The sequence below is a fragment of the Micropterus salmoides genome, unplaced genomic scaffold (genome assembly GCF_014851395.1).
Source record: "Micropterus salmoides isolate LMB-PRFRI ecotype aquatic unplaced genomic scaffold, ASM1485139v1 Ms_hic_scaffold_9, whole genome shotgun sequence".
In the NCBI taxonomy this organism is placed as follows: domain Eukaryota; kingdom Metazoa; phylum Chordata; class Actinopteri; order Centrarchiformes; family Centrarchidae; genus Micropterus; species Micropterus salmoides.
In genome coordinates, this window is record NW_024044681.1 from 27,334,678 (window position 1) to 27,349,108 (window position 14,431).

At 41.5% G+C, this 14,431-nt stretch overlaps 1 protein-coding gene across 2 annotated transcripts in view; it reads left to right on the forward strand.

The window, feature by feature from the left end:
• Window positions 1–14,196, forward strand: part of nectin3b (nectin cell adhesion molecule 3b) — a 29,115-nt gene extending 14,919 nt beyond the window's left edge. Inside the window, exons 6-8 of one of the 2 annotated variants that reach the window (XM_038709025.1) lie at window positions 9,345–9,489; window positions 11,839–11,941; window positions 12,287–14,196. In XM_038709025.1, coding sequence (XP_038564953.1) covers window positions 9,345–9,489; window positions 11,839–11,941; window positions 12,287–12,460 — 422 coding nt within the window. In that variant the 3' untranslated portion in view covers window positions 12,461–14,196. Of the gene's footprint in view, window positions 1–1,023; window positions 5,222–9,344; window positions 9,490–11,838; window positions 11,942–12,286 lie in introns of those variants that run through there. The other variant, XM_038709024.1, reaches the window with a different exon arrangement.
• Window positions 14,197–14,431: the final 235 nt, after the last annotated feature.

A 14,431-nucleotide genomic window follows, 5' to 3' on the forward strand; every position in this document is an offset into this window, starting at 1 on the left:
AAACTATTTCAAATCTGTAATTACCAGTTTTATTTTCAGGGGGAATATTCAACACTACTGTCTTGTAGTGATAATTTTAAAAAACCTTGCCAGGAATTTGGTGCTCTTTCGTTTAAATGCACTGCTCAGACCCTGCTTGTAAGAAAACTTTCTCATTTGGCAGTCATCTAATATGTCATACCAAATCTTAGAAACTTTATGTCTTTCTTACAATCACTGTTTAATAGTAGAATAGTTGTTTAATAACTGCACACACACGCTCTGAGGAATTGGAAATGCAGACATGAGGCTGCTGTGAACATGTAGTTTAGTATGTGTGGTAGTTTAGTTGATGTTTTCAGGGCTTTCCACAAGAATAAGCAGTAGACAGTGGGGGGAAAGTACCCAGCTAGGGGTGTCCTGGGGCACAAGATAATTAATACGTGGTGTATATGGGAAATGCAGTGCTTTCTTTTCTTAATGCTTACTGCGCAATCATCAAGTGGCCACCACCGGTGTTTTCCAAAGTAGCTCATCTAATGAGGATGTCCCCCGTCTGTGCAATTCTTAATGTATTTTGTCATAAATTATTTAGCTAATATTTGTCAAGGCAACGCTCCACTCTCTTCTCAGCAGGACACAACCTCTCAGCTGAGTGCGCACACACATTGATATAAAGCATGTGGGGGCAGGACTGATAGAGAATGATAGGCACTTTGCTCTATCACCACGCTTGCAATGTTTTGAAACGTAGGCTAGCAGTTGTAAAATGTACACACATAGCGAATAACATCTTGTTCAATCAAAACAATTTTAGTAGGATCAAAAATATTTATAGTAAAAAAAAGTAGCGGGATGGACTTGAAATGAGTATTCTGCTGTTTGACCGCCAGCTGGCGCTTATGGAAAGCTCTGTTTTCGTCAACCCTATCTCTACTTAGTAAAATGCTGATGTAGTTGGCATTGACATTCTCTCTGCTTCTGTCTGTTCATCTCTCCTTTCCACCCTCTACTCCCCCCTCTTACCCTCCTTCCCTCCATTAGATCCTCCCACCATGCCTTCCACCATTACTGCTCCTGTCCTAACTGGCTCTGCCTCCTCTACCTTAGTGGATGATAAGGGGCATGTCCTAATCAGCTCCCCCACACTTGAAGCCCTACCTGAGAGTAATCTTGGTTCCATAGTGGGTGGGGCTGTGGGCGGGGCCTTGTTCCTCCTGCTGCTGCTGTGTCTGGTTGGCGTGTGTTACCTACGGAAACAGCAGACCTTCCACGGGAACTACTACACCAAGCAGTACCTGGGCGCTAATGACCTCCAGAAAGCCCCCACGCAGCACGAGCTCCACCCTACCAAAGCTGGCAGCAGCTCCCACCATCAGGACCACGACCGTGAGGAGTGGGGCGACCGCCAGCTCAAACATGAGCGCGACCGTCGTCACCATAGCAACTACAACGGAGAGGAGTATCCCTCTAATGGCTACACTAGGGCGATGAGGGAGAGCAGTCACCACAGCCATCAGCAGAATCAGCACTGTGAACACACACAGTATTCTAGTCCACGGCAGGCCAGATGTGCCAGATACCCTCATTCACCTAAACTGCAGGGAAACGGCGCCCCCTACCTGTCGGATGAATGCTACGATAGCGGGCCTGAGGGTGACTATGTCTCTCATACAGACGGGTCTGTCATCTCACGTAGGGAGTGGTATGTTTGACAAGCTTCCTCGTCCTGCAGGGGCAGAAATACGACAGAAACCAGAGGGTTTAAATTATTAAATTAGTTAACAACACATTATTTCTCTTGTGTACACACATGCACACTTCTATTAATCTCAATTCTATAGTTCCCTTGTTTTTGTTCAAGTGTCCTGGTCGGTGCTTGAGATATAATGTTCCTGTTCTTGATATGGACAGACTGTGGACTGCATAGCCGCTTTGACAGTCAACATCTACATGCCTGCAGAAGTCGGGCATGTCACTAGTTTGTTTATGTAGAGACTAACGAAAGATTATGGTGTATGTTCTGTCTCTGCCTTACTACATGGACTGCAACTTTATTTAGCATTACTAATTTCTTTCAGTTGAATGGAAGCCCTGGGGGCTTACGGACCACACATAGTTGTTGTAGAAGAACTTACTTCTTTGTTGTTGTTTTTTTGTTTTCTACAAAATCAGCCTTCTCAGGCTATGTGACACTCATTTTCTATGTGTAGATCATGATTGGCTAATATTCAAGAATGGTACAGAACCTGTGACTGGAAGTACATCCATGAAATTCAGATGGTCACAGGTCCTTTTTCCAAACCTCAGTAGAACACAGCAGAGGCATATAATTTAAAAACAAAAAAGAATTTGTCTTGGTGACAAATCAGAATTCCTTCATGACTGATGACCTCTCCGTAACATATTGCACTGCCTTTTGCAAAACTTTATAATGGACGACCACATCATTTGTTTTCTACTAAAATGTCTACTCTTTATGTAACTTTTACCATGATGGGACACTTGTGAGCTTGAGGACTTGACCCCTGATGTCCTAGCAGTGTCCTTTAAAACTGATGGCCTAGAGTGGGAACCTTAAGAGCATTTCTACTGTATGTCCTCCGCTCATCTTTTATCCCCAGGAGGGAGAGGTGGAGAGAGGGCATGCAGGGAGGCCTGCATGAACGAGCAATGGTCCACTGTAACAACAGACTGGGTTTATTGAACAGCCGAGCCTTGATATGCAAATGTGCTACAGAATAATGCAAGTTTAAAAAAACTGGAATAATGTTCATTCTGTTTAACCTTTTTTATAATTTGTCAGCCTTTTTTGATTTGGAGTTTCAGGGTAGTTGTTCTCTTTTGTTAGCCACAAACACATTCTTCTGTCGTCTGCCAGATGATAATTTGCACTCTGGCAACAAACCAGGGCTCTCAGAAGTTCAAGAGTGCTATCAGCAGGGGCATTGTTTAAAGCAGGCTACAGTATGGCAGCCACCGTATTCTGGCCTCCTAGTCACAAAGTATTTTGTTACACAAAGAAGTCATTCATGAGTGCAGCCAGTACACCCTACCACAAATATCCAATGGACTGGATTTCACTACTCTGAGTAATCTGTCGAAACAAGACATGACTGTCACTTACAATCTGATGCATTAATAGGCTTATTGTCGCTTATGCACGTGTGCAACTGCACACTCTAATCATGTTCACCAGTTCTTTTCAAATTAAGCATTTATTATTACTAACACAGTAAAATATATGATATATAGACAAATCGGGCCTTTTGGGGTGGATGTCCTGTCACCTGTGGTTATCAAAACCTCAGTTGCACTGATCATTAAATCTCTCACTCATAATTACTTTCAGTAGCCATAAAGTAATACACCCTGTTTTATTTTCTCTGAAAAGGGTTTCAGGCTGGATTTACTATTAAATCATTTGTAACCAGCCACCTTTAATTGCTAATTGTTGCAGGACATACCAAGTACTGTGATTGTGTTTAGGAGGAAGTGTTTTACATGTCAGTGTAATTTGGGTTATGGAGCCCCATTGTAGTTCTGGTGTCAAACTTAGATAAATCTTATTATAGATTTAAAGATACATTTCTGTTATTGTATGTGATCAGATACACACACACACACACACACACACACACACACACACACACACACACACACACACACACACACACACACACACACACACACACACAATCTAAAGTATTTCAGCACATGCACGGATTTACCAGGAGGAGATCCAACAGTTTCTTTCATGTACACTAGTGTTTGTGAATACATGCTGACTTTTAGTAGTATGGTCACCTATACGATATTTGCTGCCAAATGCCAAATATTTGTTTAACTTGTATGTATAAATATAATGATGACAGTGTGTCACATAAGTATTGCCGTCTAGCTGACAACTGATTATAAGCTTATATACATGATTAACGTATCACTGTTGTATACAAGGCCTTGTAGCCTGAAATAGAAGTGAAAAGATGCTTTAGGCCACTTTAATATTACAGTAACAGTCGTCAAAATGGGAAATAGTTATGTTATGAAGTCACACTAATTCTTTGCATTTGATAATGTGCCACTGTAACTTGCAGAGAATATGATCCATATACTACAATTCATGTTTCAACTGTTGTTTCAACCGCTGTGCAGTCCACTAGGACTACTTTATCTCCATAAACAGAAGCTGTCCATTCCAATAACTACCTAAAGTGTCAGTGCTCTCCAGTTACATTAACATAATTCCCTACTTACCACTAGTGGTGTACATAAAGCTTTTAGTGTAATATGGCCAGGTTTTGAGATTTCCATCTCTGAGATCTGTGTTTCTTTGTAATTTGGGTCAACTGAGACTTTACTGGGAGTGTCCAAAATGAAGTGTACAGTTGGCAATTTGTGAACTACAATACCACATTTAGATTGTTAAATTAAAAGTATGGTTTTTAGGAGTGGCCGCACTGCTGACGCCTATTCATTCTGTCTTTCTGGTCACTTTCACATAAAAACAGGAAGCGCAGCAGCTTAATCCCCTTCTTGTGTTTGCTTCTATGCACTAAGACGGAAATTCTACTAATCAATATACTGTTTTTGCTTGACTCGTCAGTTTGCAGCCCTAGACCTGGATTAATGAAGATCTTTTGTACGGTGACATTTTGTATAGAGATCAACTATTAATATCTTTACCTTGAGAAATGTCCTTCACTTTGGGTTGAGAAGTACAACTAGTGCCTTAGATACCTAGAAGAAGTGTGTTTTCTTATTGTTTACTTATGGATTAAGAACCTGCTTTTTTTTTCTCTGTGTGATTTATTTGCTGCCTTTTTTGTTTAGATTTTCACTGCATACATGTGTCTTAGGAGGACTCCATAGTGCCATATTCACTTTTCTGCCCTTGTCACAATGACGGTTAATGACGCAGTATATTTGTGACCCTAGAGGCATTAAAACACACACAAAAAGACAAAGCTTGAATGAACTTTGATGTAAAGTGAGTTAAATCATCTCTACTTCACAGGTATCTGTCAGGGGTTTTTGGTTTCTGTAGAATCACTGTTGTTCAAAGGAGAATTACCTTCAGTCAATGAAAAGCACCTTGTGCTCATGTTTGTTTTTTGTATATACAGAAGAAAATGTAAGTTTCTGGAAGGAAAAAAAATATTTATGTCTGACGACAGTGCAGTATTATTTTGTCAATCTTTTTGAGATACTTTAGTTCAATAAAGCACCTTAGCACCTGTGAGCTATTTTCTCTGGATGTTTTTAAGCTTGCCATTACTCAGACTGCTCAGTCTCAGCCTCTTTGTGCTTCTATAAATGACATCATCTCTAGCTCCCTAACATAATGCCGCACGCACACCCCCTCCCAAGCTGTACAAGCGCACATGTGGGACGCCGCACATGATGTAATTCAGAATCATGTTTCCTCACTTCACTTTCTTTATTATGCTTTAGTATCCAAGAATGTTGTAATACTGAGCTGCCCCCTTCCACCGGTATTTCTGTGGTCACAGGGAGATCCAGCACCTCCTCTGCTCCCACTGTGCCCTCTTCACCAGTCCTAGTTTGCTTTGTTTCAGGACAGAAAAGCCCTTGCTCTCCCCTGCAGCTTGGCTCCTTTGTGAATCCCCCCCACCCCCTTGTGTCTTTCTCCCACTGTCTACCAGCTGGTAAAATTAAACGCTGAGTGTTTATGTCTGGCCCAAAGTCCCCACTCTCCAGCCCATTGACTGTCCCCATGGCAACAAGCTCATCTGGAGCTGCTGATGGGGACTGTCTTCCTACAAGCTCTACCTGGCCACAGAAAGCAGAGGGAGAGGGATGCGGGGGGCTGCGTGGAAGGCAGAGCAGAAAGAGAGAATTAGCTGGAATTGAAAAGGGCCCATTACACCCCGCTGCACTACAGAGAGCTCCTCCGGCTATAAGGACAAATCACGCTGACGTGACCTTGACACTGTTTAGCTTGGACTCTAGGTCCTCAAGACACAATTCCCCTGAAAGTCTTTATTTCAGCTGATCTCTCTTCTGTCGATCTTATCATGGTCACAGCAGCCGTTGTCATTCTGACCTTGAAACAGGGCTCGCTCACTCACACAAGTAAACCGTGGAGCTTAGGAAAAGTGAAGCAGCTCAGTGGTAGTAGTAGTAATGATGTCAGCCAACATCGATGCTTGAATAAGTTTGAGACGCTTGTGTAGAAGATCAGTGGGTTTGCTATTTGCCTGCGACACAATAGTTTCCAAGGATACTTTACACAACAAACAAAAGGAGTGAGGATGCAGCACTGACGCCTGTGTAAGAGAGAGACTTTGATATTAGCTCCCCAGCAGAGGTAGGATCTAGATTGTCACCATCATTGACCTGAAAATATTGAAATAGATGTCAGAGAAAAGACACCTACCGCTCTAACCTCCCTCCCCCCTCTGCTGTTACACCAGCATCTGCTCCCTGCGGGGTTTGTTGTCTCTGCAATAGCATGACCCTTGACCCTGCTATTAAGGTTTTAGGAGGGGGGGTTGCCATCACTCTTGCCCTCACTTCTCTGCGTGCCACTAAGGTCTGCTGTGTTTAATTCATGATGACCTCGCAGAGCATCAGCATGCACTTTTCCTGGCTTCACAGTGATGTGTGTGTGATAAAGTGCTGAAGTAGGAGAGACAGAAAGAGCCTTGCACTGGAGCCAGATCCCAGTTTGGGGACAGTTGATCCACCACTAAGGCCACTAATCCAACCCCCTCCAGAAGGGACGCTACTTGAACCAATTAAATGTTTAAATGGGAGGAAAACATCAAAACAAAACATTTGTCCAAAATGACCTTGAATCATATTTAATAAACCCATCCACTTATAGTCCTATATGAATAAACCTGCTTAATGCCTTGTGGGTTTAAAGCAGGTTTTATTCATTGTCACATTATGAATGTATGAAAATGTCTGTCATCGGGCATTAGAGCAGGCAGTCTGATGAGCTGCATTTTTAAAGGCATTTTGATCAACTGAAGAGGCTCTTGTCATAGTTCAGCAGCCATCAAAGTCAATCGAACTGTTATCAACTGTTGGAGCACAGCATGAAGGGAGACGAGGGGGGAAGGGGAGAACAAGGAGGAAGAAGTGGCTTTCAGGGGTGAGCTCCCAGTTTGTTCAATCTGCATCATAATTGAACTGTTATTTAGGATTCTCATCTCAGCACATTATTGATTTTTTTACCACCCACCCCCACCTCAACAGCTAAATCAGCTGGAATGGACCATTATACTTTTTTTCCAGCCCTGTCACCTTTTGTCCTCCAGTTCCTTCAGTGTCCTACAATCACAGTTGTACACATTATTGCTGATTGGCCAAAGCTTGCCATTCTGTGAGTTTAATACATCTTAATCACAATTAATCCTAATCCCCTCAGTGGAAAACATGGAGCATAAGCAGGCATATGGTCAAACAAAGCTAATTTCAACAGACTTTACAACAGTAAAACACACAAAAGACAGAAGAAGGATAATGTAGGGACATGGATGGGTGGAGGGAGGTGAAGATGTAAAGTGAATGATTTGTGAGTAATAGTTTAAAGATGCACGACCTCCAACTGAACCAAGTTAAACTGCAGCCACTCTACCTCTATTAGGCTACACATAATAGTTAGCTGAGCATACATATTATCCAGTACATTTGCAAAGCAAAATTTAAAAAAAATAAAAATAGATTTTTTAACTAGCAGTAGGTTTTAATGTTTTAAAATGGGACTCGCTCATTTAAAAAAATATATGCTTATTCACTTTCTTCAAGCAGCTAGCCTATCTCTGTCCAAAGTAAACAAAATACCCCTTCCAGCACCTCTAAAGCTCACTAATTAGTATTATGTCATATCTTGTTTAGACATTGTCCAATCATTTTTATACACGTAACACGTTATTAGTGTGCTGGACTGTTTCTTGTTTTCATTTTTCTCTTAGTTGTCAACTATGTCAGCTGTTTATTGCTGCTGTTCGGCTGGTTGTCTTTGACTATTATTATTATTATTATTATTATTTTTATTGTTTGTTTTTGTTTGTGTTTGTTTGTTGTTGTTTTTCTCCTCCCCAAGCCCCCCTCTCTGTTCTATTGCAGGTTTCCTTGCTTTCTGCAACTGGTGTTTCCCACAGCTTTTCCCTGTTGTCCCCACCTTCCATCCCCCTTCTCTTGCAGGTCTTGTCCTTTCTCTGTGCTGTCTGTTTGTGCCCCCTATCCCCGTGTCTGCCCCCCTGTCCGGCCCGGTGACAAATAAATACATAATTAAATAAATATTAAAACAGACAAAGGAGTATATTAATACTCTCTTGTTAAAGTAAAATCTGTCTGGCACAATATGGTATCCAGCTCTATACCAGGCTGCTGGGCAGGACAGGTTTAAAAAAAATATATATATAAAACACGTTATCAAAACAGTTATGACCTGCAGATGTGTATTCATGTCAATAGAGTGCATTTTTAACACTGGAGCCAGCGACAGGCAATGAATGTTAGTTTTTCTTTTTTATAGCCAATGTTTTATTGTGTGTGTGCATCTTTGAAATTGTACCACTATGATATAATTTTTAATATATATGATAAAAGAATATGCCACTTTTGCAGATTTTTGTACACAGTCTTAATATTAATTTTTTCCAGGCACTTGCTAATCAGACAAGGTTGTTTATTTGTCGTGAGCTGTTCTATTAATAACCAATAGTTACATTTACAAAAATTCTACCCGTGTCAATAGTTCAAATATTGGTTTCTTTTTGTTTGGCATCTGCATCCCACTTTCTCTTTCCAGAGTAACAAGGAAGATGGAAGACACATGATAACACTTAGAGCAGTTTGTACAGAACAAACTGCATCATTTAACAAAACTTTTACTATGTTGCAGGTTTAAACCCTCAAACATGCACACACCCAACTACCCACAGCTACAAAATTAACAAAGCATCAACTGTAACATTCTTTGCCTGCTAAATAGTGCAAGTGACAAAACTGTTGAAGTTTGTCCTTTCCTTGCCTGCAGCTGGTGGCATTTATCCTGTCAGCTGCAGACCTAACCTGATGTTGTTACTCTTGTTGCCTCTAGGGGGGCGAGGCTGAACTGGAACTGTGGGTCTGAAACTGGTTGCACTGTGGTTCTATCAAATGGATTATACTAGCCTGTTTAAAGTGCTTCACATCAGTGACACTGTGTCCTTGTTAAACAAACATCACGTTTTAATGCAGCGTTGAATTAACACCTCTGACTGTTCAAAGACTAATGATTATGAGCTTCACCTCGTGTACAGCAGGCCTTTGACCCCCCTATACTTCCCCATGTTGATGATAGTGTGTTTGTGGTATGCTGAATGTGTCTCTCTACTCTGTCTCAGACCAGTCTCAAGTGGAGAGGTCAAACTCTATTGCCGTAGCCGGAGCTGTGATGGGCGCCGTCCTCGCTCTCTTCCTTATTGCTGTCTTCATCATCGTGATCCTCACCGCTCGCAAGGCACCCCCACCAGCCTTCACTGATAAAGTGTAAGTCTGAGGAATAATTCATGTTGCAGAACACGCTCATCTGGTTAATTAATGACATGATACCTTGTGAGGTTGACTGAAGCTGGTGGGTTCAGGGAGTTGCTCCTTACTCCTGCAGAGAGTGCTGCAGCGGTGCACGCCCTGGAGCAGGGAGGCTGCAAGACAAGGTTGAGGGGTGGCAGATAATTGCTGTATCTTGGCAGCAAGCCCTTGTCCTATTTTGTTCCGTCTGTTCCTTTACTGCATCAACACTCATATTAATGTTAAAGCAAAGAAGAATAACTTGGAGGTTAAATTATATACAGCAGGACTTGGTGATTGACACTAAATGCTTTGCATGCGAGCGCATGTATTTGAGTACGTGACGTGTATTTCTCACATTGTGGGGACTGATGTTCATTTTGGGGACAAAACAACAGTCTTGGTCACTTGTTGTGTCCAACAGCTTTGTGAGGACCAAAAATCTGGACCCCTCAAGTGTAAAGGGTGTTTTGAGGGTCAAGACATGGTTAGTTTTAGTTTTGGGGTTAGGTTAGGGTTAGGGGCTAGGGAATGCATTATGTCAATGAGGGGTCCCCATGAAGACACAAGGGTGTGTGTGTGTGTGTGTGTGTGTGTGTGTGTGTGTGCGCGTGTGCGTGTGTGTGGCCTTTGTTTTGTATGTCTGTTGTCTATATGCTGAATAACTGTGACAGATGGTAAATTACAGGACCGAACACAATCTTTTATGTGTTCTGGTGCACATGGATGCAACTGTGTGAGTTTGTTTTAATAAGTTATACTAATAAAGTTTGATAAAGTTGTATTACTGTACTACGATCAATCTACTACTGTTCCCATGCAAATCATTATTATAAACCCCTGGACCATATCAGCAAGGTTGCAGGTCAATCCCCTCATCCATCCATTGTGTCAGTGAGCATGCTCACTCTGGGGAAACACGTTACATACATTAAGCATGTCTCAAGGAAGCCAGCTAACTGCTGAATAAATGTTATTTCTGTAACATTTCACTCAGGGTGCTTAATCCTCACAAAATACAATTTGCATGTCAATTGCAAATTAATAAATGATGTATGAAAAACCAACTGAAATTGATTGGCTATACAAGTTGCAGCTTATAAGGGGGAAGTACAAAGCAAACAGTTGATGATCAGCTATAGTATTCTTGTTTCTGAAACCTCATATTTTCTCTCACTGACTTAAATAAAAGCACTCACTCAGCTCTTGAATAAAGAAATTTGTTTCTTCAAAAAAACATGGTCCTATGAAGTGAGTGGGGAAAAAACTTAAGACTTTAGATGTATGGGTGTGGCCCCTGCATCACTACACTGACACTATAGGACGGTGTATCTAGCCATGTATTGGACTGTGGTCAGTGCCACGACAAACTTAGCATCTTAAGTGTGACCGTGGCTGAAAGTCCCAGTGGGATGTCGGGAGGGGGGGGGGGCAGGTGGACGCAGCCCTCATCCCTCTCCTTCATCACACACAGATGTGAGTGTAGGACAGTGTGTCACTGAGAGCACTAACGTGAATCTCTCACCGCTTCTCATCTCAAGTATGAGAGAGAAGAGCTGCATCAAGTGATGTACAGTGTTAGAAAATCAATGTCTGTTAAGGCTAATCGTCAGTTTCTAGGTTTCAGTTCAGTAGTGGAGGGGGATTTCAATAAATGAGAAAACGATTCTGACTTAAGCGTTTCGCTGTGGTTTAGAGGAACAGTGAAGGATGTTAGAGCAGCTGTCAAATCTTCCAATTTACTATTATGTTTGAAAGTCCATCACCTGAATAACCATGTTGTCAAACATCCTAAACCCTGCTGAGGCCATTAATATCAGCGGCTCCCAGTGCTTAAAGGGATCCTGGAAGGATTTTGTATTGTACTTCCATATAGTTGGTAGACTTGGCAAGAGACAGATTTTTAAAATAATGGTCAAAATCCATCTAGTAGAGGCTGAAATATCCTGACTTCCATTCCCTAGAGTGGGTCAAGCTGCAAAAAATACTGGATCCTGCATTTCCCACAATGCAACTCGATAGCATTTTCTTCTTGATCTTCCCTGCTTGGAAACTGCCCACGTCTTTAAAACTCCACAGCTCCAGTTTGTTTCACAGGTTTTCTGTTCCGAGATAACCCAGATGACATCACTATGACATCATCAGGGTTGTTTTCTCGGAGAAAGCAGTACTTCCTTTAAGCGGCCCCTCTCTAAATTGTGGCCAGTAATTACATTTTCACCCAGCAGCATCATTGATCTAATAGTTTTATACTGCTTCTTGCTGGTGTTTGGTCGTTCTGGAAAACTAAAATCTCTCTGCTATTTCTTTTTCTTTTTGTCTCTAAAGAATTGACCTTCCTCCGACACACAAGCCACCTCCTCCCTACTGCGGGAGAGCACCGGCTGTTCCTCTGGGTGTCCACGCATCACAAGCTGCCTGGCTCTGTCAGGTAAACCCCACTCCTTTTTCATAACCACTTTAATATCCTGTCAGTGCATCTAGGTGTATCTGAATCATCACATACTTATCACTACACCTAAAAGGCTAACACTTTGTTAGCTAATAATGAGTCACAACAGGAACCAGACATCCTAGATACTGCCTAATGGCTGTACTCGTGTAATATGTAGAATATTTTTCCTGTTTCTTCTCACACTTGATGTGACCTTCTGATGCGCTGACATGAAAAATCACACAAGAAGATAAAACTACTTTGTGCTATGTGCCATGAAAGAGCAGCAGCTGGATGTGAATGATGCCACACTATCTTAATCTCTTGATTTTTAACCTGCAGACTCGCAGGGCAGAGCGCAGGAACAAGCTGACTGACAGGCAGCACCCACCCACTACAAGCCCAGAGCCACCGGGAACACTAAGCCTCACCCAGCAGCTGTCCCGGCTGGAGTGGGTGTCTCATCAGACCGGGACAGACCGGGTGTACATCAACCACCGCGAACACTATGTGTGACAGACATCTTGAACACAGTCCACCAAGCACCTGGCAGTCATTCACTGTGAGAATACATGCTTCACTTGATTCTTGATTCACTGAGCTTTCAATCCAGAAAGGAAACAGCTGGCAGCATTAAAGGGCAATGCCTCTCTTTGCAAGCAGTTTTCACCCGTTTTCGTTACCTTTTACTTCATATTGTTAATGTTATTTGCCTTAAAGGAGTAGTTCAACATTATGTCCGTCAAACGTTTTTGCTCCCAGTTTCCATTCCTTATGCTAAGCTAAGCTAACTGTCTGCTGGTTCTAGCTTCATATTTTCCATACAAACATGGCTCGTTCTTATCCATTTAACTTCCGGCAAGAAAGTGCATTTCCCAAAATGTCAAACTATTCCTTTGATTGATTGTCTTTTGTCTTTTTTTTTGTTATTTCTGTTTTGCAGATATCCTGCATGTGTCAGTATTTAGTATTTGATATGACTTAGGATACAAAGATGATGCTTTAGAAATCACATGACCAAGAGAGAAAAACGTACATTTTCTGCCCCCTAATCAGCTTGTGCACTGTGGTGTTCATCCAAACAGTATTGTACTTTTTCCCCTGTCAGAGAGGGTCCCACAAACCATAAATCTGAGACTCTATTCTCAGGCGTATCACTAGACCAAACCTTGTCAGATCTGAACCACTTAGGTCCACTGAGACCAAATGTACTAACTGCAACACAGACCATGAAGGGATTCATTAAGGTGTTTCTGTCCCAGTTCTGTGATACAATGCTTCTTGGCAGCAGAAACTGTAGAGTTGTACATGTGTAAATGTGGCCTCTGTGCCAGTGTAATTATGTATAGTCGTAACCTCCTACTAATCACTAAACAGTAATCTGACACATTACTGATGTCAGCACTTTTTATATATACTGTAGAAAAATGCTGTTGTTATGTGTAAAGTGGGCGAAATACGCACTGTTTGTTGAAGTGGTAGCCTATACATACTTTATACGTACTTTATACTGTAGAATATACATTGTCTGACGTTTAGCATGATGATATAGAGAACTAACTGTTTTATGTGCCATACTGACATTTTTGAGGTATTCCCTCTAAATATATAGAAGGTGTATGCTGTAGAGTTTGTAGAGTGTACAGAATAAGAAATAAGTCTTAGAGGTGGAAGCTGTGAGTCACCACATGTGGAAACAAGAGAAGAATTCCTTGAAGATTTTATAGAGAGTTTGAATTGATGTTTGGCGTGTTGTTTGAGGAAAATTCATCTCAAGGTCACATTCACATTGCATCCACTGTGATTCTCACAACAGAGAGAAAAGCTGTTTTTTATTACCAGGAAGATTTTGTGCAAATTACGTAGTGTTTGTACTTGAGGAGCTGAAGCCCGCATTGTATTGACACCACCACTGATGGTTAAAATGTTTGTCAGCAGGATTCATTTACGTATGTCGTCAGATCAGTCAGTGCTCTGGGTTTCTCCATCCTCTCTGAAGGGTTTAACTGACACTTTCCAAGAGCAGCACCTAGTGGTCAAATATTTCAGTGCAGCCACTGGTGGTGAGTGTATTGCATAGACGTATTACCATCACTGAATATATATATAGAAAGTATGACCACTTGGCTCTGTCCATGAAAACATCACTGTATTTCATTAAAACTTGGTAATGTCTAGATTTGCCTAAGTGAGAATTATGTTCAGGGGTTTTGCTATATCTTTTTTTTATAAAATTAAAATCTTAAAAATCATTGGCTAGTTGATTGTCTGTCACACTGGATTGCAGTTATAATGGGAAGCATGACTTTCAGCTGGCAAGTCAGAAATCACTCTTAAGAGAACTCTAACTGGTTAAGTGTTAATTATGACAAAATTGTAAATCATAATTGAAGATAAAAAACACAATGCTTACTTGTCCAGCCATCAAACAAGCATGAATATACAGACTGGGTCCTATATGGCACCTCAATGGCATTTTACCATGTT